Below are 23,735 nucleotides of genomic sequence, written 5' to 3'. Positions count from 1 at the left end.
CGGGGCCGCCGCCGCTGTCCGCGGTGCTGAAGTGGCCACCCGGGCCCTGCTCCGGGGCCGCAGGAGCCGCTCGTCCCGGCACCACCTACTCCGGGGCCGAGCCCAGCCGAGCCAAAGCGAGCCCAGCCGAGCCAAAGCGAGCCCTGTCGTACCGAGTCGAGACGGTCCGGTCCGGTCCGGTCCGTGCCCCGTCCCGCTGCAGCTCTGGCGCAGCCCCGGTGCAGGGCCGCTGTCTGCTGCGGGCGAGGGGCCGCTCGGCCCCACAACAGCCCCGTCACTGCTGGCACTTGGGCCTGACCCACACCGCCGAGCTGTGTGAGGGTCCCCGTTCCCCCCGGGGCCGCGTCCAGCACCAGGCAGCCGGGCAGCACAGGCCCTGTTCTTGTGGGTGTTCCTGCCGGGCACAGKGATGGGCTGCAGCCAGGGTTTTGCAGTGTGTGTCCAGGAGGACTTGCACTGCCCCTCTGACCCTCTCAGACCCCGCYAAGTCCCCTCTCGAGGTCCCCTTGTAGGGTGTGCCAAAGCCCCAGCCGGGAGCACATGGCTGGCTATGGGAGTGGTTGTGGGGCTCTCAGACGCCCACAGTGGGGCTCTGGGCACAGTCACAGACAGGCTCTGTGTATTCCTCTGCTCTGCCGACCCCAGTCTGTTTATTTGCTTGTTTATTTGTGGCTCCGCTCAAGGTCAGGGCTGGCAGGAGACTTCTGGGGGCACCTTGCCGGGCTGGGGTTGTCGCACTGGTCCCTGACCGTGCCCTTCCCTGGGCACTTGCCCTCCCCTTGCCCTCTGCAGCACCAGGATCTCTCCCATTCACCGATTTCCATCGCGGCAGTGCCGGCGGCTTGACAGCAGGCGGTTCTGCCATGCTGGGGTCTGGCAGGAGGGCTGGACACGGTGCCACTACAGATGGACCGGGCAGACTGTCCCTGGAGCTGAGCCTGGCGAGATGGTGCCCTGTGGGACGGTGGGTGAAGGGCTGCAGGAAGCAGGGGTCTGGGGGGCTTGGGAGAGCAGGGATTGTCTGTAGGAAGGGGCTCAGCAGGGCTTCCTGCACCCGTGACAAGGGTGGTTGTGGTGGGGGGGTTGTCCCCCTGTACCAAGGGTCAGCTGAACTYCCATCACGAGCACTGGCTGGTCTTCAGGGACCATGGAGAGCCTGGGGGGTGGCAAAGCTTTTGCATGCTCCCTCTGCATGTCCTGGCTGCTCCAGTGCTGGCTGTCCAGCAACTTGCCAAGCCCAGCAAAACCTCTGAAGCCCTGGGGGCCACTTAGGCCATATTTGTCAGAAAGGCCAGCAGTGTCCCCACTCTGGTTCTGCTCTGGGCAGCATGTGTGAGCCGCATGACAAGGGCTGGAAAGGCTCCAGCCCAAACAGCCCAACAAGGGCTGGACGGGCGCAGACCCTCTGGGGAGATGGTGGGATCGGGGAGCAGGCAGGGCTGCTGCCTGCAGTGTCCAGTGCAGCTTGCACTGCTCTGGTTGGGGTGTTGGGATGTCAGCCGCAGCCCCACTGCAGGGTGCCATGCCGGCACCCAGCTCGGGGGCACCAGGATGCCTGGGAAGGGCAGAGTCAGGGTCAGGAGCTTTGGCGGAACTTGTGTCCACAGCCATTTCCACGGCAGGGCTTGGACTGTCGGAGAATCTGGGAAGCTGTTTAAATGCAGCCAGCCAAAACGCCTGTGCTGGAAATCCTGCGCTGCAGGGCCGGCTGATCAAAGGGAGGATAATCCCGGGTTTAGGAAGGAAGAGGATAGGTCTGAAGTAGCAGTTGGTCCAATTTGGGTCAGGYTGTGAAGGAATCCAGCCCAAAAGGCCACTGGGTGTGCTTGCTGGCTGGAGGAGGAAAGTGCAGCCCTGGATGGGGGGAGCATCCCACTCCATCATCCCACCCCCAACCACCACCCCCCATTCCCTTGCCACGCTGCAGCCGGAGCTGTSTCTGCTGTGACACTGTCAGCACGAGCCAGCGCTGCTTTGATCACCAGTGATCTCTGCCTCGGTGGGGCTGCAAGGGCTGTGTGGTCTCTCCAAGGGTCACCCTCCCCACGGCAGCTGTCAGGCACCCTTGCGCAGGGTAGAAAGAATCTGGGTGGGTGCAGAGATGTCGCTGCCATAAGAACACCTTGGCCATCCCCAGCTGCCTTAGGCACCCCAGGCCAACAGCCCKGGGCCAGGCAGTGGGTGTACAGCCAAGTCCCCTTGATAGCCGATGGTGACAGAACAGCAGCGTGGCCTCCCTGCAAAACAGCAGCACTGGGGACATCAGCCAGGGCCACGTGCTTGCCCATGTGCTCGCTGGGCTGCTGGGGTCACCCTGGGGTGCCCCTTGCCGCAGGCAGARCCCTGGGAGTCCAGGTGTCCTGTGGCAAAAGTCAAGGTGTCCTGTGTGCCTCCAGAGGAGCCCCAGGGCATCCCTATTGCCGTGAGCAGCCATGGCACTGCTGCTGCCCCTGGGGCTGGAGCACCGGACTGGGGGGAGGCACAGGGGATTCCGGAGCTGTCGGCAGCCCTGTGCAGGAGCACAGACGGCGGCGTAGACGGCTGTGAGGTCGGGCTATCCCCGTCACGTCCCTCACCCACTGCACCTCCCGGCCGGTGCTGCAGCCCCAATGCCCGATGTCCCCGACTGGGGCTCACCGKGCTCTGGATGCTGCGGAGGGGACGGGCCGGCCGTGGTTTGGCAGGACCAGGTAGCAACGCCGGCAGCAGCTCTGGTTAATTAGCCCGTGGGGGGTGACTGCTGGGGCTCCCCCAGCCAGTGCTCGGTGCCCTGCGCCTTGTAAAGCGATTAGGGAGGATTTGGGATAAGGGACATGACGCTTCCCAACCCAATTTAGGGCTAAGTAAAAAGCCATTAGAAGATCAAATTGTGGCTGGTGCTTTTGCCTGAGCGCTGCCCTGGGGGAGTCCGGGGGTGCAGTGGCTGTCCTTCGGCGCTGTCGGGCTGGCTATGGCTGCCCCGGGCGGGAAGATTGGTGGAAGTCCTGCCGAGAGTGGGGCTGCGCGGTGCCCACGGCGGGGCTGCGGGTTTCTGCCAGCGATCCCGCCGCCAGCCCTTCCAGCCGCCGCAGCAAATTAAAAGGCCGATTCATGTTGAGTGATCCCTGGGGAGGGGGGCGGCTGAGCTCCGGGATCGAAGCCTGGCACGGCTCGGCTCTGCTCYGCTCACACCGTCTCTCCCGGCTGGGCTGCTGGCCTTGGTGCTGCCAGCCCCGTCCAGCGCTCCGGCGCTGCGCTGCTCTGTCCTGGCAGCGCTGGGGGAGCGGGCCAGGAGCAGGCCCGTGGGCGCTGGTGGCACTGGCAGTGTCGCACGCGTCCCCAGGGCCGGGAGGCAGCGCCCCATTTGTGCCGCCGGGCAGGGCTGGCCGCGGCGGTGGCAGGTGAGGGACGGGTGCGTTGCCCCTGCCTGCCCCTGCCTTCAGACCACGGGTCCGTGGCAGCTCCCGAGGAGAGGCTGCACCAGCCCCGCTGCGGCAAAATGGTCTCCGGCAGGAGCAGGAGCAGAGGCAGGAGCGCTTTGTCACCTGGGACCCTGCGYCCCGGTGCTTAACTCCTTCCAGTCTGTGTGGCTGGKAGCCTGAGGGTCTCCCCGTACCGCGCTGCATCCTCATGCTCAGCAGCCCGGGGCCKCTCCCAGTGCCGGTCCTCACAGCAGCATCACCGGGCGAGGGGCTCTCCTGTGCCACGGGCCAGCCCCAGCAGCCTGGGTGATGTCAGCACGGGCCGTGGCCGCAGCGTGRGGAGCGTTGGCCAGAGGTGGGGGTGGAGGGACTGCGAGCTGTGGGTGCTGTTGTGGTGCCATGGGTTGGAGCGCGGGCACCCCGGGGTGYTGCTGGCGCCTGTCGTGCGGAGCCGAGCAGGGCCAGTCCCGTGGGGTGGCGGTGGGCTGGGGCCGGGGGTCCGGCTGCACCATCCGTCAGGCGTCGGGGGGCCGGGGCGCGGGTGCCATGCGGGGCCAGCGTCCGGCTGCCTGTGCCGTTACATAAGAGCGGGAGCCGAGGCGGCCGTGGCTCGCCGTTGCCATGGAAACCTGCACGGTGATGTCGTCGGCTGGGTACCAGGCGGTGAGGCGAGGCCCCCGCGGGCTCCGTTCTCCCGGAGGGGTCCCAGAGCCTTGCCGCGTTTCAAGCACATCTCCCTGCCAAGCTGCCCGTGCCCCCCGGTGACACCCAGCCCCAAGGGGGTGGTGGGCTCCAGTCACCCCTCCTCCTGTACCCTCGTGTCGCCACACTGGGGATGGCCACAGCATTAGCCTGGAGGGTGTSCTATTGGTGTGCTTTCATATCAGTGTGGTCCCCATAACTGGTGCAGGTGGACAAGAGCTGTGGCGAGTGGGTGGGTGCAWTCCCACACCATTGCTGTTACCTAATGGGAGCTGGGTTAATTGGGTCTTTAGACCAAACAGAGGGCAAGAAGTACTTGAGGTCTATGCAGAGACCCTTTATGGGAGATACAGGGCAGGGCACATGCCAGTGGTGCAGCCTGGGGTGCTGGGTGTGTGTCCGAGGGGACTCCAGAGAGACGCTCGTGGGACCTGTGGGTCAGGGTGTCCCGGTGCCACTGCCATGGCCACTTCTGCACAGGAGGAGCTTGCAGGCTGTGCCTTGGGGTTTGGCTGTACCCTTAGGGATGCTGCTGCCCTGCTGGACCAYGCTGGAGGGGCCAGCCCTCAGGTCAGTGTCACCTGTGGCACTTGGGGCTTCAGCTCCTGGTCAGCCAGGAGTGCCATGTCTGCCAGGGAATTGCAGATGGTGAATCACTGTTGCATGCGAGCTTCCAGGTTCCCAAATATGAGTCAACTGGCAGGAGTGTGGTGGTCTGCAAAGGATCAGGATGCTCCAAACTGTCGCAGGGTCTGTCTTTGGGCTGCCACCATGAGTGCATCTCTGCACTGCTGGGGCACCATCCCACTGCCCCGGGGCTCTCATTTGCTCCATGTTGAAGGATGGTGGAAGGGACAGTTCTCTCCCTGGCCCCAAAATGTGGAGCTGGTCTGTGACCCTGCCCATGTGGGCAGCCTGCCCAGCGGTGCGGTGGCCACTGGCAGTGTGACGGCTCTGACTGCAGGGCTGTGGCAGTGGGATGGGTGTGTGGCAGGGAGCCTCTCCCCGCACCAAGGGCTGGGGACCAGCCTGGCTGCACAGGGTTCCTCATGCCATGGGTGCCATTGCCCCCTCAGCTGTTCTGCCCAGCACTATGTCCTTTGGCTCCTGGTCCCCACGCCCCAGTCCCCCTGTGCTCTGGGCCTTGTCTTGGAGCTGTGCTGTTCCAGCAGCACCATCCTCACTGCTGTTCCATTTCCAGCTTGATTTATTTCTGCTGCTCTGCAGCTCAACTGTTTTCGTCACTATTAAGCCAACTCCAGGTTTCTTCTGCACTAGGTCATTAATGCAGTGAGTGGCCAYGGCTCCCATCCTGGCAGCTCTGTGGGCCCTGCTCTGCTATGGGTGGCTCCACTGCCCTGGGCACCACCTGCCCTCGGTGGTGGCACCTCCGGATGCCTCCCCACCCTGTGGCCCCCCTTTCTATGGTGCGTGTCTGGGAGCAGGACCAGACACCTGGCCACTSTCCCCACTCCCAGGCACTGTGCCGGGACCATCCCCTCTGTGCTGGCACTGAGCAGCCGTCAGATCGTGCCCCTGCAGACGCAGCGCTGCGGGCAGTCCCAGTGCGCTCAGCCGCGGGCACCCCGTGCCGTGAGTTATTGCTGCCGGCYGTCCCGCCCGAGGGTTCCCCCATCCACTGGCTCGCCTCACTGCGTGGATGCGCTCYGGCGGCTCCGCGCGTCAGCACGGCCGGGCAGGGCAGCGTGTGGCTCTGGGGGACCGCGGCCCCTGCCCGTGGGTGGTGTGGGAGGAGATGCTGGTGGCTGGGGTGCTGTCCCTGTGCAGGGACTGGGTGTGAGAACGGTGCCCACAGGCTTGGCAGCTCTCCTGCAGGAGCCATGGGCAGCAGAGACCCCTCACAGGGGTGACCGTGTGGGGTGGACGTGCTGCACGTGTGGGCGGGGCAGGGGCTGCCTAACTGACCCAGGGGTGTCTCCACAGGCGATGGCAATCCCAAGGAGAGCAGCCCCTTCATCAACAGCACGGACCTGGAGAAGGGCAAGGAGTACGATGGCAAGAACATGGCCCTCTTCGAGGTAGGGCATGAAGGCAGTGGGGCAGCGGGAGGGGGCCAAGCTGGGCACCTGTCCATAGTCCCTGAGCTGCACCCTGGGCACTGGGACATGCCAGAGCCCCAGGCCAAGGTTGCCACACTGCCAAAGCCATTTCAGGAGGGGCAGGCAGTGGGGTGTCATCTGGTGAGGTCTCCTGGGCTTGGCTGGTGTCCYAAGGGACTGTCCTCATGACTCGGGCTCTGGTCTCCACAGGAGGAGATGGACACGAGCCCTATGGTCTCATCCCTGCTGAGTGGACTGGCCAATTACACCAACCTGCCACAGGGCAGCCGGGAGCACGAGGAGGCTGAGAACAATGATGGAGGCAAGAAGAAGCCGGTGCAGGTGAGGACTTAGGAGGGAGGTAACCCTCCCTCTCTCTCCAGCCCTTGCCTGTGCAGTGCTGGGCCACAGACTGCCCTGGGAACAGGGGACCTCTTGGCCTCAAGCAGGGGCAGTTTCACCCTGGGTCCCAGGCTGCTTTGCAGGAAGAGTGAGACCTCTTGCTCCTCTGCCAGCCAGACTCCTGAGCCCTGATGACTGCTCTTYCCTCAACAGGCCCCACGGATGGGCACCTTCATGGGTGTCTACCTGCCCTGCCTCCAGAACATCTTCGGGGTCATCCTCTTCCTGCGTCTCACCTGGGTGGTGGGGATTGCTGGCATCATGGAGTCATTCTGCATGGTCTTCCTCTGCTGCTCCTGCGTGAGTTTTGGAACCAGATGACCCTTCACTGGCCTTGCCCATGGCCTGGGGTCACCCATCTGGCTGGCTGGACTGTGGAGAGATGCATTTGCTGCCAGCCCACCATGCCCCGCTCTGCTCCTGCCCCAGCTTCTGCCCCTGCCCTAGCTCCTGCCCCACTTAGAGCAAGGAGAAGCCTTCAGCTTCCCAGAGGAATCAACAGCGCTCGAATGGTGACCCAGAATTACAGCTGCCATGTGGGGGATGTGCCGGGGGTCCCCTGCTCTGGCATCAAGCCGTGCTGCAGTGAGCCACCTCACCAGGACAGTCACTCCAGGGCAGAGGCGGGGGAGGTTGGCCTTGCCCAGTATCCTGGGCCACCTGGGCCCCCTCCCAGCGCTGCCAGCCCCTCCAAGGGACTCAGCCCTCTTAGCTCTGCTGCCAGCAAACAGCCCTGCCTGCCAACCCATAATCCATCCATCCATCCATCCACCCATCCATCCATCCATCCATCCATCCATCCATCCATCCATCCATCCATCCATCCATCCATCCATCCATCCATCCTCCCTGGGCATCCCTGCCCTGTGGCACATCTCAGTGTGGCCCCAGGGAGCCCATGTCCTAGCATGCCCCCATCTCTCCCTTCCACTCCCCTGTCCCTCTGCCCAGCTCTGCCGGCTGCCCACACTGTGTTTCTTCCCGCAGACGATGCTGACGGCCATTTCCATGAGCGCCATCGCCACCAACGGTGTGGTGCCAGGTAGGGTCAAWCCCACGTCCACGCTTGTGCCGCGTGTTCGGGCAGCTGGGTGGGGTGGGGTGCCCGCAGGGGCTTTTCCCAAAGAGCATCCCCCGGGGCCGCCAGCCGCTCCCCAGCCTTCTGCCACCAGCCCGCGCGGGATCCCCACGGCCCGGGGGAGCGCAGCGCTGGAGCCGCCACCCGTCCCCAGAGCCGCGAGGTGCAGATGGCAGCGAGAGCCGCCAGCAGCGGCTCCTCCCTCCGACAGACTGGCGAGGCCGCGGGGAGCCGGGAGACACCCGGCAGGAGGATGGGAGCAGGGAGTGCTGAGTGCCACGGGCTGGGCGCTGGGGTGGGCTCTCCACYGCCGGACACACGGACACTGCCGTGTGTGGGCTCTGCCCCCCGGGCGGCACGGTGGGGTCTGGCCGGGGGGTGCCCTGGCTGCCTCCCCGAGAACACACCAGCCTTGCAGAACCCTGGGGAGCCGTGAGCTGCGCCAGGCTGGGCACGGCACTGACAGCCCAACGCGGGCTGTAATTAAAGCTATTTATCATCCTGCTGCCGCAGCGGGACCATCGATCCTGGCAGCCCAGCTCTAAGGGCTCCTCTGGGAGGATGGAACAGGGCATGGCCCAGGTCCCTGRGGCTCCAGGTCCTGTCTGGTGTCCAGGGAACGCCTGTGCCCATGGCCATTGCACCTGGCTGCTGGGCTCCTGGGGAATGACTCTGCCACTTGGTCACTCCCGCTGCTCTGATGCCCTCGGGACTGCATCTTGCAGTGCTGGGGAGGGGCCCATGGCTACCCTGGCTCCAGTCTGCCCGCTGGGATAGGTGGAGGGTGTCACTGGGGTCTGGCTTGGACCCACTTTTTCTCTCTCTGACAGCCGGTGGCTCCTACTACATGATCTCACGCTCCCTGGGACCTGAGTTTGGTGGGGCTGTGGGGCTCTGTTTCTACCTGGGCACCACCTTTGCCGGTGCCATGTACATCCTGGGTACCATCGAAATCCTGCTGGTAGGTAGTCTTTCCTTGTGCAGTGCCAAGGGCTCAGCTCCTGGCAGGGCAGGGGGCCTCAGGGACCCTTCCTGGGCATCCCCTCTTCAGGCTGTTAGCCAGGTGGTGATACTATGACTCTTTGCCAGGCCTACATCTTCCCAGCCATGGCCATCTTCAAGGCTGAGGATGCCAGCGGGGAGGCGGCTGCAATGCTCAACAACATGCGTGTGTATGGCACCTGTGTGCTGACCTGCATGGCCACCGTTGTGTTTGTGGGTGTCAAGTATGTCAACAAGTTTGCCCTGGTCTTCCTGGGCTGTGTCATCCTCTCCATCCTCGCCATCTATGCCGGTGTCATAAAATCGGCCTTCGACCCACCAAGCTTCCCGTGAGTGTGGGGTCCTCCAGGGCTGCACCGGGGTCGGGGCATGCAGGCGCATGGCTGAGTGTCTGTGTCCCCCCAGGATCTGCCTCCTGGGCAACAGGACCCTCTCACGCCACGGCTTTGACCTCTGCACCAAGATGGTGGTGGAGGGGAACGAGACAGTTGGCTCCAAGCTCTGGGAGCTTTTCTGCACCTCCCGCTTCCTCAATGCCACCTGTGATGAGTATTTCACCATGAACAATGTCACTGAGATCGAGGGCATCCCTGGTGCTGCCAGCGGCCTCATCCAAGGTGAGCACATGCGGACAGAGGCACGGGAAAATGGGCATGGGCATGAAGGCATGGGAATGGAAGCATGGAGAAGAAGTGCAGGGGAGCTGTGGTGGGGCAGTGCTGGGTGTGGCTGAGAGGGCATGTGGGTGTTCCTTGCTGGGGCCCACGCTGTGCCAGGCAGAGGGACAGCCTCCTGCACYGGGTGACAGAGCAGGGCACTGCAGCCACCTGCACGCAGTCTGTGTCAGCCAGAGGGGTGGCTCAGAATGATGCCCAGAGGCTGGGGAGACATAAATCCTCCCTCTGCTTCCTCTTGGCYTTTGGAAAAGCTGGTATTGATCTGAGGTTTTCAGAGAAGTGATCACCCCTCGGGGCCACTCTGATGCTGTGGCTACRGCTGTGCTGGGAGGGAGAGTGGCCAGGACCGCAGAAAGATGCGTGAATTTGCTGGGAGGAGCCACTTATGACCTGTTTTCCGGGAGATGCTGGTACATCTGCCAGGTGCTCACGCTCAGCAGTGGGTGGCAGAGGCTGATGCTCTGTGCCACATTCAGAGGGTGTGTGCAGACCCCCATGCTGGAGTGGTTGTCAGGACTCAGGAGAGCGGCAGAGCCACGAGCAGGATCAGTCCTTCCTGACGGCTGTGGGGCTGCCCCAGCCACCCTGCCATGGATTCTGTGTGGACACAGGAATGTGAGCTCAGACTTGGCTAAGCACGTGGTGCTCAGGGCTGCAGCTGTGACCGTGGTTAGTGGAGCGCATTCGCACGGTGTCTGGGAGCCTCCTGATGGAGTCTCACTCTGAGGTCTTTCGGGTCAGATGAGGAGTTTCTGGCTGCTGGGTGAAACCTGCTCCTGCTGGCCGTGGTGCTGCTGGGGAGGGGGGACAGTCCCCCACCTACTCAGCTGGTCTCTCTTAGGGCTACAGGCAGCAAACACTCCCGCATTGGGGGCATCAGGACAGAGCCAGGACCCCACTCTGGGGTGGCTGGTGGGGAGGGCAACCAGGCCAGCATCATCTTGAGATGGGTGGCACAGTTTGGCCCTGTCAGAGATGACTGGGGATTGCTGTGCCCCAAGTGAGGGGTCTCCCTCTGAGGAGGAACACACGTTTCTGGGAGGATGAGACAGACGAGGTCAATAGGGGTTGCCAGCCCCATCTGTCACCTGAGAGCAGCCAGAACTGCTGTGGCTCATTGTGGGGGCTGAGGGCTGGTCCCTGTGCGTCCCCTTGCCCCTCTCAGCAGCCCCCTGGCAATGACATGCCGAGGGCAGTTGCCTTTGCCTGCCCTGCCCGGTGCTGGCTGCTCTCCACTGCTCCAGTTTCTCCCTGCGATCTGCGGCCAAGGCAGCACGCGGAGGGACACTAAGCCTGTTACATCAGCCCCGCACTCGTAATCCCATCAAAAACATTATCAAGTTACTTTGACACGATCCACTTCCCTTAAACCTGTGTTGATCAGCATTAATTATATTACCCTCTTAATTATTTGCTACTGCAATCCCATGTCAGCTGCTCCAGTATCTGGTGGGGACGCTGCCAGCAGCAGCACAGACCTGCTCTGGTTGCCCACCTGTGCTGYCAGGCCAGTCCCTCACCCTCTGGATGCCCGTGGTCCCGTCTGCTGGCAGTGCCGGCTGCTCAGTGAGGCCGGGGAAGGGGAGGCAGAACAAGACAGCCCCCAGCTCCATCCCTGTGGGGTGGGAATGCTGTGCTGAGTATGGGGGCTTGTGGGCATCACRTGCCGGCAGCACTGCCCGGCCTCTCGTCTCCTCACAGAGAACCTCTGGAGCTCATACCTGACCAAGGGCGTAATCGTGGAGAAGCGGGGGCTGCCCTCAGTGAGCTCCCCCGACACCCCAGTGGATATGGACCAGCCCTACGTCTTCAGCGACATGACGTCCTACTTCACCCTGCTCGTCGGCATCTACTTCCCCTCAGTCACAGGTGGGAGTCGCCGGCGGCTGGGCTCCGTGCCGCGGGCACTCGGGACACGTGCTCCGCGGGGCCCCACGTGTGCCACCCCCGCCCGCGGTGGGTGCGGCGGTGACAGCGGCGGCGCGGGGGTGGCTGGTCGCCATCGCCTCCCCCGCAGCCGCCCGCGCTCCAGATCTGACGGTGCCGCCCGGTGCRCGCTGACGTCCCGCCGCTTGGGTATTTTTAGCTCCCCGGGGGCAGAGGAGCCCCCCCGCCCCAGTGCCGCTGCGGAGCCGACGGGGCGCAGCCGCCGGGGCTCCCCTGCAGCTCCGCCGCGGCCAGGGCCGGCGAGACCCCCCTGGGCTGCCCCGGGCATGGCGAGCGACGGAGGGTCCGGCGCTGTGGGGTCCCTGGCGGTCGCTCAGCCTCTGCTGCMCGTCCTCCCGCTGCCCATTCACCAGCAGGTCCCGGTTTCTGCAGGACGCCTGTCCCCCGCTGCCGCGGGTTGTGGGGTCCTGCCCTGGCTGCTGCTGCTGCGGCCGGAGCACGGGTCATCCCTTGGGCTGGAGGGATGTTGGACCCGCCGGTGCAGGCGTGGCCGTGTCCCTGCGTGACCTCCTGCCCTCCCAGAGCAGAGTCGGGGCTGGACCCTGTCGCTGCCCCTGCGGCAGTCACCGTCCCTGCTTGAGCTCATTAAGGGCTAATGAGACAAGGCACTTGAGAGCTTTTGAGCCTAATCCTTAAGTGGCCTCAGACTGTGGTTTGGGGTAGGGGGGKAAGTACTGGGGGGATGAGAAGAGCAGGCCGGGGGCCCCAAGCGCCTTTTCCACAGCTCATCATGTCTGCTCCCCATCCTGGCATACACCGAGTATGGCCTGATGTGCCCAGGGCTCATGTGGTGCCTGGCATGAGGGCATCTGGGACAGCTATTGGGCTGTAGCTCTGCTCCTCTGACACTGTCCCATCTTTCCCCAGGCATCATGGCTGGCTCCAACCGCTCTGGAGACCTGCGAGATGCCCAGAAGTCSATCCCCACGGGCACCATCCTGGCCATTGCCACCACCTCTGCAGTCTGTATCCTTCAYGCCTTGCCCRAGCCTGGGCTGTGGGGCTGAGGAYGGGTGGGCTAACTCTGCAGGGCTGATCTGGTCAGGTGCTCTGCTGGGCTGGGACATGGGCCCGGCACCCCACTGGCTGGGTAGGCAGGACTCTGCATCCTCCTGGTTTCTCCTTGACCACCTGGCAGATATCAGCTCCGTTGTCCTCTTTGGAGCATGCATYGAGGGGGTCGTCCTGCGTGACAAGTGAGTGTCCCAAGGCCATAGGGGGCAATGGGGAGAGTCTGGCATCCCCTGGAACCARCTGGGGCAGAGGCAGCCCCAGGGGTGGGCAGAGGTGTGGGGGAGGCTGTAACCAGGACACACTGGGCAGACATGGTGGCATTGGAGGGTGTGTGGGTGTCAACGGGCAAGGGGGCTGGAGCTTGTAACAGACACTGGGGGCAYGTGTGAACCCCAATCATCCATGTTTTGCTGCATTCCTCCTGCTCTGGGGCTGCAGGCAGCCACTTGTTTGTCAACAAGCAGGGCTGCCTGTGCTCTTGCCTATCTGGGGCAGCCCCRTTCACCGCATGCGGCAGGTGACACTTCTGGGTCGCCAGCACCAACACAAACAGGATCCAACTGCATGCATCATCATCAGCCCCCCTGGCACGGGGACAGGGAGTCCTGTCCCACACCTCCCTTTGTCCTTGGCCACACTTACGCATACAGGGATGAGGACAGACCCCTGGCAACCTCTGACCCTGCTCCCATGTTCACCCCTTGGAGGGGTGGGCCCTTCTCYGGTGTGTCACATCCCCTCAAGGTGGTGTCATTGTCGGGGGCTGGGTTGTGGCACGGTGGTGCTGGTGATTTCGGGGCTCAGTCATGGGATGSAACCACAGGTGATGCTGATGCCCTGCAGGTTTGGTGAGGCTGTCAATGGGAACCTGGTGGTTGGCACCCTGGCGTGGCCGTCCCCRTGGGTCATTGTCATCGGCTCGTTCTTCTCCACCTGTGGGGCTGGGTTGCAGAGTCTCACCGGAGCTCCCCGCCTCCTGCAAGCCATCTCCAGGGATGGGATCGTACCCTTCCTCAGRGTAGGTATCCCCTGAGTGCGGTGCTGCCCACACTGAGTGCCTGCTGTGGCTGACSATCCCACCAGCACGAGGGACCGGTGGGGACCCCGCTGCCTCCTCCCGGCACCGTCGCTGCCGGAGCAGCGCCGCTTCCCTGCCCTCATCCCGCCGGCCCCGGTGGGTGGCCGTGGTGGCGGGCGGCCGTGGCGGCTCTGGCTGCGGTATCRGTGGGAGGAGAGTGTCGGGAAAGGTCAGGATCCCCTCCCCCCCGCTGCCGTGCCGCTTCATATTTTATCTGCTCTCTGAAGACGCGTTCCCACAACCTCATCTCTCCAAATCCAACCCGACAGCTCCCCCCAGGGAAGAGCGGGCTAATTTTATCCTCCCTCCTTCTCCTTGCCAGCCCCAGCCGAGCTCTCGCTTGCGCCGCCCGCACCCTCTAATGCGTCCGGACACGCGCCCCYGGCCCCGGCCCCGTCCCCGCCCCACCCCGCGTTCCCTTGTCTCCTTCCACAGTATCTAATGGCTTAGTTTGGGCAGTCCCCACTCTCCCTGGGCACCGTGTCCATCCCAGGCACAGGGTGCCCGACCCTGCACTGGCTGCGACCAGGCTGTGAGCCTGGTGGGTGTACATGGGTACAGGGGCTGCTGTGCTGGGTGTRGGGAGAGCCACGGGATCTGCCGGGAACGGGACTGTACTGTCAGCAGGAGCCCGTCCTGCCAGCGCTGGGACTGCTGCCCTGGCAGGATCCAGCATGGGACATGTGCCAGCTCATGGCACCCAGTGCTCCCAGGCCCTGACCCGCCACGGCTGGGTATATGGGAGGGTCCAACCTCATCAGGCTGCACTGAGTACCCTTGCCCAGGGCTACAGGGCACTGCAGAGCCTGATGCACCCCTCTCCCCCTGCTTCCAGGTCTTCGGCCATGGCAAAGCCAATGGGGAGCCGACATGGGCCCTGCTGCTCACAGCCTGCATCTGCGAGATCGGGATCCTGATCGCCTCCCTGGACGAGGTGGCTCCCATCCTCTCCATGTAGGCAGCGTGCTGTCCACCCGCACCTTCACAAGCAGCGGGTGGCACGTGTGGGTCTCTGCTCCTCAGGGTGGGGGGATGCACCTGTTGCCCTGGCCCTTGTCTGGGAAGAGGGGGGCCCTGCAGGTACACCAGTGTCCCATCTTGGCCAGCATTGAGGCTTGGTTWTTTTGCAGCACTGCTTCTCTGTCCATCAGTGGGGCTTGCTGCAGCATTGGCCTGGGGTCAGGAGGTGTGGAGACCCCAGTCCCTCACAGTGCAYCCACTCAGCCCCATACTCTCTCCTGCAGGTTCTTCCTCATGTGCTACATGTTTGTCAACCTGGCCTGTGCAGTGCAGACGCTGCTGCGGACGCCCAAYTGGCGGCCCCGCTTCCGATACTATCACTGGTGAGCTGGATGGGATGGGGACAGGGACCCCCCCAGGACACCCCAGTGTGGGATCCCAGGGCATGCTGACAGCACTGTGCTCTCTGCAGGACCCTGTCCTTCCTTGGCATGAGCCTCTGCCTGGCGCTGATGTTCATCTGCTCCTGGTACTACGCACTGGTGGCCATGCTGATCGCTGGCCTCATCTACAAATACATCGAATACCGCGGGTAAGGATGACCATGGCATTGCAGGTCCTGGCCAGCCCCCCATGGCCATACAGCCTCTCAATGTGGCTGCTTAGCTCCCCAGGGCTTCTTGTCCAGGACACCCCGGGCTATCAGTGTGKTGTTCTGTGGCCAGAGCCACGGGCATCCCTCATGTGCTGCTGGTTTCTGCAGGGCGGAGAAGGARTGGGGTGATGGGATCCGGGGCCTGTCCCTGAGCGCAGCCCGCTATGCCCTGCTGCGGTTGGAGGAAGGGCCACCACACACCAAGAACTGGAGGTAAGGCTGGGCAGGGAGATGGGGATCTGAGGGTGCTTGGGCAGGGACCAGCTGGGTGCGGGCACTGACTGCAGGACTCTCTTTCCAGGCCGCAGCTGCTGGTCCTGGTCCGCGGGGACCAGGAGCAGAATGTGGTGCACCCGCAGCTCCTGTCCTTCACGTCACAGCTCAAGGCTGGCAAAGGCCTCACTATTGTGGCCTCTGTGTTAGAAGGGACCTTCCTGGACAACCACCCACAGGCGCAGAGGGCCGAGGAGGTGAGAGCTGTTTGCAGCAGGACGGGCTGTGCCAGCAGCAGGTCCTCCTGGTCCCCAGGTGTCCAGGGTTGTTTCTGTCCTGTGGCCAGGACTGGTGGCTTGGACGGCCTGGAGAGCCTTGGATTGGCATCAGGCATAGCCTGAGRACTCCATGTTTCACTGGTGACACCAGAGGGGCTGGCACCAGCCAAACACTGGTCCCAGTCTTGGCCAAATGCTGCAGGACTTGGTATAGCATGGGACATCACAACACAGCATGGGGCCCAGCCAGGGGCTGCTGTGCTGCTGGGTTGAGCAGATCCCACAGCCTCCCTACAGTGTCTGTGGCCCTGGTGCCAGGCAGGGTGGGAGCTGAGCTTTCCCTGCCAGAGTGAGAGTGCTCCCCACCCCCAGCACCCGCGGGGCAGCACATTAATGAGATTAAGCCCTCGGAAGCAAACAGTTTCTCTCCCATGCAGACATGTTATAATTTCTCTGAGTAAATAACTCTAATTGCTGCTCCACCGCCCGTCAGAGCCCTGGCACAAAGACGCCCTCTGCTCTGCACGGTGCAGAGCCGTGTGCCAGCTCTGTGCACCACTGGGCATCACCCCCTGGCCCAGAGCCACCGGCCTGCTGTGGGACACAGAGACCCAGGCACCCTGCAGGARCCTGCACCCCACACCCTGCACCCTGCACCTCACAGACCTGTGCCCCATTCTCTGCACCCCACATTCTGTACCCTGTACCCCGCAGTCTGCACCCTGTACCTCACACCCTATACCCTGCACCTCATCTGGCCAGGACTGGACCACTGCTGGGCATGGAGGCTGCTGTGCCTGTGATCTGTGCCTGTCCCTCMGCCCTGGGATCTCTGACTTCTCTCTCCCTTGCAGTCCATCCGGCGCCTGATGGAAGCGGAGAAGGTGAAGGGCTTTTGTCAGGTGGTGATCTCCTCTAACCTGCGGGATGGCATGTCCCACCTCATACAGTCCAGTGGGCTGGGAGGGCTGCAGCATAACACAGTGCTGGTRGGCTGGCCCCGCAGCTGGCGCCAGAAGGAGGACCACCAGACCTGGAGGAACTTCATTGGTAGGCACTGTGGAGGGTGGGCGCTGCTGGGTTGGGGGGCTGCAAGCTGCCCTGGCTGACGTGGCCCTTCCCCTCCCAGAGCTGGTGCGAGAGACCACAGCTGGGCACCTGGCCTTGCTGGTGGCCAAGAATGTTGCCATGTTTCCGGGCAACCAGGAGCGGTTCTCGGAGGGCCACATCGATGTCTGGTGGATTGTCCATGATGGAGGGATGCTGATGYTGCTGCCCTTCCTCCTGCGGCAGCACAAGGTAAGCTGGGCCCTGCAGTGCAGGGCTGGGGCTGGGCCATTCCTGTCGAGCTGAGTCCAAGCCTCCTCCCTCCCTTGCAGGTGTGGCGTAAGTGCAAGATGCGCATCTTCACGGTGGCGCAGATGGATGACAACAGCATCCAGATGAAGAAGGACCTTACCACGTTCCTGTACCACCTGCGCATCACCGCAGAGGTGGAGGTGGTGGAGATGGTGAGGACTGGGATGGGGCACATGCTGCAGTCAGGGATGCTGTGCACGGGAGAGCCAGAGAGACCCTGACATGGGAGGGACACAGCACCATGAAGTGGACACAGCACCATGGGGACATGCTGGRCCATGCTGGGAGCAGTCGGTACAGCTTACCCTGATCCAAATTCCTCCTGTTCCCTCCACAGCATGAGAGTGACATCTCTGCCTACACCTATGAGAAGACACTGGTGATGGAGCAACGTTCCCAGATTCTCAAACAAATGCACCTCACCAAGAATGAGCGGGAGCGGGAGGTGAGGCTGCAGGACAGGCTGGGTGGGCTCTGACCCCTGTGTAGGCTCTGATGCCAACCGAGCTGCCCTGCAGCTGGGTGTACTTGTCCTGCTGGGGAGCTGGGCTTCAGGCTGGGCTCTGCTCAGGCAAGCCCTCCTTGTGCCCTACACTGGCTGACCCCTCCCACACAGATCCAGAGCATCACKGATGAGTCCCGTGGCTCCATCCGGCGCAAGAACCCGGCCAACACGCGCCTGCGCCTGAATGTCCCCGAGGAGCAGGCTGCTGATGGAGAGGAGAAGCCGGAGGAGGAGGTGAGGTGTTGTACCAAAACAGAGTCTGGCACGCAGTTGGCCCCAGCCCCTGCCTACCATTTCCCTCTTCTGTCTATAGGTCCAACTAATCCACGACAAGAATGCCACCACCTTCTCCAGCAGCTCCCARTCCCCTGGTGATGAGGTGGAGGCAGCCCCTGAGAAGGTGCATCTCACCTGGACCAAGGAGAAGTCTGTTGCTGARAAGAACAAGAGCAAGAGCCCTGTCAGCCCTGAGGGCATCAAGGACTTCTTCAACATGAAGCCGTAYGGCCCCCCATGCTGTCACCTTGTCCTGCCCATGCCCTGTGTCCCTGGCTGTCCCTGGCYGCCCCAGCCAGGCAGGYGCAGGCAGGGCCTCAGCAGCACCAGCTTGATCTTTGCCCTGAGGAGTGGTCAGGCAGCCTGGGTGCTCTGAGTGTGCCCCTGCGGAGGGGCTGGGAGGAAGAGGAGAGGGGTCCCTGTGCAGAACTGTCCTGGCAAGGGATGGGGTGCCCGGGCTGTGTGTGCTGCAGGGAGGGGGGGTGCACACCTGGTGTTCACCACTTGTCTCTCTCTCTCTCTCTCTCTTTCTCTTTGTGTCTCCGACCCCATCACGCTCCTGGCAGGGAGTGGGAGAACCTGTAAGTTTGGGTTTGGCTGGGTGCCGGGGCTGGGGCGGAGGGAGCTGGGTTGTGTTCATGGGGCAGCGTGATGGGAGCCATCAGGGCTGCCCCGTGCAGGAGGGCGGCTCAGTGAGCCGTGACAGCTGCAGTGCCAGACAGTTCACCCGGGCAGCGCACAGGGGCTGTGGCTGCCAGCCCTGTGCACCGTGCTCTGCCCGCACGGCACGCTCCTTGTCTGCCCTGTTATGCTGCCAGCAGCTCCCTGCAAGCCTGAGCTCAGGCACCCACCGTGCCACTTGTGCTGTCTCCACTCACTCCCACACGGCCTGGCCCTGGGCAGCCATGGTTGTGGGCACTGTGTGTGGCCCTGTGGCTCATGGCCACTGATGCAGGCTCAGARTCACCCACGCTGTGCCTGGTAAAGGATGCCAGTGTACCCTGTGGCCCTTTGGGCCTGGTGTGGGGCTGGAGGCTGACCATGCTCACAGGTGCTGTCACCCACAGGAACCAGTCCAACGTGCGGAGGATGCACACGGCTGTGAAGCTCAATGAGGTGATTGTGAAGAAGTCCCAGGACGCCAAGCTAGTCCTGTTGAACATGCCAGGGCCTCCCCGTAACCGGAAAGGGGATGAGAACTGTATCCTTTCTGTGGGGCCTGTTGTCAAGAGCCCTGTACTCTGGGGGAACCAGGGTCCATGTCTTCCCCAAAGCTGGGTGGTCTTTTAGGTGAGTGCTGAGAGGCACAGGTCTAGTTCCTGAGACTGGACCCCTCCCCACCTCCTGCTCCTGACTGGCTCCAGCAGCTGTCATTGGCACCAGCCTGTCCCTCCCACACAGGTTGGGTGTTGGGGCCACTTGACATTGCACCTGCACCCATGAGTGCAATGGCACATGACAGGGGCCTGGGTAGACATTTGTGGGGCTCAGCCATCTGCTGGCTCAGCCACCATCCCCATCAAACACCACCAGCATGGGTGGGCTCCCCTGCCCCCATGGCTTGGGACTGACCCCATAGAGCCCCTGGCTGTGGTGCTGGTGTGTCAGTGCTGTAGGCTCAGCTGGAGTTGGGCAGGGATGGTACAGCGCTGTCCCCATGTTCCAGTGTGGAGTTTGTCCTCCTTGACAGCTGTGCAGACATGGAGTTCCTGGAGGTGCTGACGGAGCATCTGGACCGAGTGCTCCTGGTGCGTGGTGGGGGCCGGGAGGTCATCACCATCTACTCCTGAAAGATGGCGCGAGAGAGGTTTGTCTGCACACTGAGAGCCCCGCCACCCCTTTGCACCGTGCTCCCGGAGGGGAGGAGGGAAGGCCGGATGGCAGCCGGTGCGCAGAACCTTCACCTGGCTTTGGCCGTGCCCCTGATCTCTCCATTCGAACTGCAGCACCAGATCTTCCGGGAGCATCCAGCACCAGAGCAGCTGTTCCTCATTGCAACACCRCAGCACTGCTGTCCTTGTTTATATATAAATATATACAGTGAACCGCGGACTGAGCACCAGAGCTCCGCGCTGCCGCCACCGCCCGCCCTGGCAGGGCCAGCCCCGCCGCCAGCCCCAGCACTGCCGCTGCAGCCCCTGGCCGGGCAGGAGGGCGGCTGTGCCGAGACGGACCTTGGCCCCACCGTGCTGCTACTCCTGCACAGACTCGGCTGGATGCGCCCGTGCCCCGTGCCCCGTGCCCTGTGCCCCGCCGTGCCTCCCTGCGGGCGCTGGCAGAAGAGAGAGCCCCCTCACGCTCCCCTCTCCGGACGCTCCTCTCCCCGCCTCCAGCAGCGCCCGGGGCTGCCTCGCACAGCGCCGAACCCCCGCTGCCCCTCACCGCCACGGGCCTGGACAGCCCCACCTCGCCGCTGCCTCGGCACCGTCGTTTCTGGAGGGCTGAGCTTGTGGAGATGCAGCACGCTGGTTTGGAGGGGGCAGAGGGTGGCGGGCGGTTGTGAGGGGACAGGTGCTGGAGCATAGCTAGGCYGTGAGAGCGGGAGCCCTGACCTGGCGTGGCTGGGGGTGCTCCCTGTCCCCCCGGCTGACTCCAGGCTCTCTTTTCCCCGAGGCTTTCCGGGTGTTTGCGCAGMAGTCGCGGTGTGGAGCTGCGGTGTCGGGGGCCGCGCAGAGGCCCTGCCTGTACAGCGTGAGCCGGGGCCTCTCTCCGGCCGCTGGAGCCGCGCGGGTGCTGGGGACCCCGAAGGCTCCAGGGCCTGCTCTTGGCCTGGCACAGGGGTGTCCCGGACCCCCACTCTGCTCCCCCGCCGCATTGCACTGGGGGCTCTCAGGGCCCAGCACCAGCCAGCCCGGCTGGCCCAGCACCTGCACATGTGTCTGGGTCCCCCTTGCCCGCTGCACTCCCTGCTGCTCCCCAGGGCTTCGCTGCTAACCCAGCCCTGGCCCCGGCCCCAGGCAGTCGCAGAKGCTGCTGGGGGCTGTAGGACAGTCTGGATCTGTGTGTATTTTTAACATATGCAAAGGCTGTTTGCTGATCTGACCAGCAAGACCTCACAGTGAGGTGGGGGCTGTAGGGGTCCCACCGCCCCCCAACATCATGAAACTCTCTCACCCGGCTGGCCAGGGCAGCCAGGCCACAGCCGTCAGCCCCCGCACGGGCAGCAGAGCCCTCCGGGGCAAATCAAACACCTCTTGGCAACAGCTGCAGGGTCGCCCCCATCGCCGTCCCCCCGTCTCCCCCTTCCCCCCAGCATCTCTCACAGAAGAGAAACTGAGGCGCTTTTAACAAATGTGAACGGTTCCAGGAACCACGCAGGAAGCGGTGCGAGGGCAGCAGGGTGCCGCTGGCGCCCACCCCAGCCCCATGTACATAGTGTACATAATACAGTACGTGTATTTTTAAAGTGATCATATTTATGTTAATAGAACCAGATGAAGTCTATATATAGAGATCTATATCTATTCTGAGAGATGCAGGGCTCTGCTAGCACCAGGCCGCAGGGACGGGGAGCTGAGCCGGGCTGCTCCTGCACAAACCAGGAGCCCATCCATTGCACCGAGTGCTCCAGAATGGTGGTGGAGGCTGCAGCCTTCCCCGGCCACCAGCAGCCCCTGGGAAAGGGCCAGGTCGCAGGTTCATTCTCTTCTCAATTTAGCTTCTTAAGAGTTTTCAGGGAAAAGAAGTCACAGACTTTTCTGAATTTGTTTCACAGCAGATTTGAGCTTCCACTCAAAGTGCAGCCTGCTAAGAGTTGCCCTCTCCCGGCAGCGCTGGCGGCTTTGTGCCAGCCTGAGCCCTGGGCAGCGCTTTGTCCCTGGCCAGAGCTGAGCCCCTGTGCTGAAGCACTCACCTCCTCAACCCCTCCAGACACTCTCTCCAGTGCTGCCTTGTACTGCAGCAGGTGCAGAGGGAGCAAGTGCTGCTACAGCATCCCTGAGGGTGTCCATCCAGGCAGCAGCTGCCTCCTGCCTGGCACGGGCAGCCCTGACTGGTCCCAGCTCCCTGCCCACCTGACTCCCTGCTGACCTTGGCTCCTGCCTTCCTGAGAAAAGGAATACCCCCCTGTRCTGGCCACTCCAGCCCCTGCTCCCTCTGCAGAGCTCCTCTACTCCAGGTCCAGGCCAAAGCTATTTGGGGGTGCTTGGATAAAAAGCAGTGGGTTTTTTGATGTTGGATTTTTTTTTTGGCTTTAAGGTATACTTGGACACACTCCTAGACCAAAACCAAGCCCCAGCTGCACATCTGTGCCTGCTCATACCTTGCTCCTACATTTCCATCACTCCCGAAGTGCCTCCCTTCTCTCCAGGAGCAGTCCCAGTCACAGCCAGAGTTTCTGCCAGGGTAGCACGGCTGCCTATGTCGCTGCAGGTCCGTGTCACAGACGTTGCTGTGGAAGCTGGTCCCATAGGCRTAGTGAGCTCAGTGTTTACAGGGGGACTGTCAGGCTGAGCTGAGACCTGGATTCAGCACAAGAGCTCAGGGCTGGTGAATGGTGCAGCACTCTCCAGTCCTGCCAACAGCCTGTGAGCTCTGGGAAGAGCAGGTAGAGGTCTGCAAGTGTAAAGTTCTTTAGTTTTGGGAAGGGTAGCCCATGGGAACCAGGATTTGCCAGGGGCTAGCTACTCTGCCCCTTGGAGCTGGCCCTGTATCACCACACACAAGCTCACGTGCTGTTTCCAGCCTCCCAAAATTATTTCAAGCACTATGGCAGCAGCGGGGGAGGCACAGCAGCCTACCCACACAGCTCATGTGTTAGCACCGTGTTGTCGGGCCTCGAGTGCTTGCCAGCTCCTCTTCACAAGATGCCACTTGCTCCCTGCAGTCGTTCTCTAATTGCAGCTTGACTGCTGCCCCCTGTGCTGGTGGGCCTGAGGCAGTGAGAATGGTCCCCTCCTGCCCTGGCACACGGTGCAGGGCAGAAGGCAGAGGCAGGTTTTGCACAGCCGAGGCCACACACAGCACCCACCCTCGCAGCGGCAGRTGAGAGGCTCCTGTGTTGGCTGCAGGTACAGGGCAGCCAGGAATGACGTTTGCAGAACAGCGGTGAGAACAAACAGGGCACACTTCTGACAGGTTTGCTTCACCCCCTCAGCATCACCAGTGAATCCCATTCCCCTCAGCACCAACTCCACCCTGACGGCAAAGCCATGGTCCCAGCTCCCCCAGGGAGCAGGAAGGCCAGTCCTTTCCATCACTGCTGCTGAAAAAAGGCGTTCCCCTTCCCCATCTTCCAGCAAGAGCAGGGGCACAGCTCTGGACAGAGTCAGGGCTGATCTCACACCCCTGCCAGGCAGTTTGGCTGTGGCAAGACAGGAGCTGGTTTCCACAGCACCTCCATCGCCATCGGCTGGAGAGGGCCAGTTTTAGCAGACAGCACTGCATGTTAGTTTACAAACCCAGCCCTGCACGTTTGGCCTCTGTGAGTGTTCAGTTTCCCCATGGAGCACCCTTCTGCCCCTCCACCGTGGTGAAGACAGTGTCCTCCTCTGGTAGACATGCAAGTTCCTCCTTGGCACATGCGCAGACACGGTCCGGTTTTTGTTCCAGACAGGAAGGTCTTGACCCCCCAGTTTGTTTTACAGGCAGGCTGCTGCTGGAGCAGCACGACCCACGGGAGGGTGGGCTGGAGTGTGGCCACAGCAGGCAAGAAGTGTTCGGCCAGTGCACAGTGCTGGTGGCACATGCTCCAGTCCCTGCTGAGGGAGGGCCAAGCAGCCCTGGCCTCTCAGAGTGGCAGTGGGCAGCTCAGGTCACTGTGGAGGGCAGCTCAGATCGCTGTGGCCACCACACAGCACAGGCAGCAAGCCACAGGGCAGCAGAGACCAGAGGCACAGGCAGCGTCCAGCCTGGGCAGATGCGGGTCCGTGGCTGGACGAGAGGAAGGACAAGAGACCGCACAAGGGCAAGAGTTGCACTAGAAGAGTCAAGACCCTCCTCTGTGTAGCAGGACTAAAAACTAGCAGAAAGACCGAAAGGTCTGAGATTTGCTGGTTACAACACTTTCTGTGCTACATGTGCAATATTTGTTATGAATGTTATCACAAAGTCGGTTCATTCAATACTCTTTTAATCACTGTAGCTAGATGTTCTCTGTCCATTCAAGTGACTTTTATTCGAGTGCAATA

At 62.8% G+C, this 23,735-nt stretch overlaps 1 protein-coding gene across 3 annotated transcripts in view; it reads left to right on the top strand.

Annotated features, from left to right (window-relative positions):
- SLC12A5 (solute carrier family 12 member 5) overlaps positions 1 to 19,826 on the top strand; it is a 27,148-nt gene extending 7,322 nt beyond the window's left edge. For 2 of the 3 annotated variants that reach the window (XM_057365922.1, XM_057365925.1), the window contains exons 2-26: positions 6,048 to 6,142; positions 6,374 to 6,505; positions 6,719 to 6,865; positions 7,553 to 7,607; positions 8,474 to 8,604; positions 8,733 to 8,974; positions 9,051 to 9,262; positions 11,024 to 11,191; positions 12,137 to 12,235; positions 12,408 to 12,465; positions 13,127 to 13,301; positions 14,197 to 14,315; positions 14,606 to 14,704; positions 14,794 to 14,913; positions 15,085 to 15,189; positions 15,278 to 15,446; positions 16,322 to 16,517; positions 16,597 to 16,766; positions 16,847 to 16,978; positions 17,164 to 17,271; positions 17,443 to 17,565; positions 17,645 to 17,832; positions 18,174 to 18,188; positions 18,675 to 18,808; positions 19,306 to 19,826. In XM_057365922.1, coding sequence (XP_057221905.1) covers positions 6,048 to 6,142; positions 6,374 to 6,505; positions 6,719 to 6,865; positions 7,553 to 7,607; positions 8,474 to 8,604; positions 8,733 to 8,974; positions 9,051 to 9,262; positions 11,024 to 11,191; positions 12,137 to 12,235; positions 12,408 to 12,465; positions 13,127 to 13,301; positions 14,197 to 14,315; positions 14,606 to 14,704; positions 14,794 to 14,913; positions 15,085 to 15,189; positions 15,278 to 15,446; positions 16,322 to 16,517; positions 16,597 to 16,766; positions 16,847 to 16,978; positions 17,164 to 17,271; positions 17,443 to 17,565; positions 17,645 to 17,832; positions 18,174 to 18,188; positions 18,675 to 18,808; positions 19,306 to 19,397 — 3,284 coding nt within the window. In that variant the 3' untranslated portion in view covers positions 19,398 to 19,826. The remainder of the gene's footprint in view (positions 1 to 6,047; positions 6,143 to 6,373; positions 6,506 to 6,718; positions 6,866 to 7,552; positions 7,608 to 8,473; positions 8,605 to 8,732; positions 8,975 to 9,050; positions 9,263 to 11,023; positions 11,192 to 12,136; positions 12,236 to 12,407; positions 12,466 to 13,126; positions 13,302 to 14,196; positions 14,316 to 14,605; positions 14,705 to 14,793; positions 14,914 to 15,084; positions 15,190 to 15,277; positions 15,447 to 16,321; positions 16,518 to 16,596; positions 16,767 to 16,846; positions 16,979 to 17,163; positions 17,272 to 17,442; positions 17,566 to 17,644; positions 17,833 to 18,173; positions 18,189 to 18,674; positions 18,809 to 19,305) is intronic. The other variant, XM_057365924.1, reaches the window with a different exon arrangement.
- The last annotated feature ends 3,909 nt before the right edge of the window (positions 19,827 to 23,735 follow it).

The sequence above is a fragment of the Malurus melanocephalus genome, unplaced genomic scaffold (genome assembly GCF_030028575.1).
Source record: "Malurus melanocephalus ecotype Western Australia unplaced genomic scaffold, MMel_1.1 scaffold_59, whole genome shotgun sequence".
Lineage (NCBI taxonomy): Eukaryota > Metazoa > Chordata > Aves > Passeriformes > Maluridae > Malurus > Malurus melanocephalus.
Note: the sequence above shows the minus strand (reverse complement) of the source record. Positions and strands in the feature narration are given on the sequence as shown.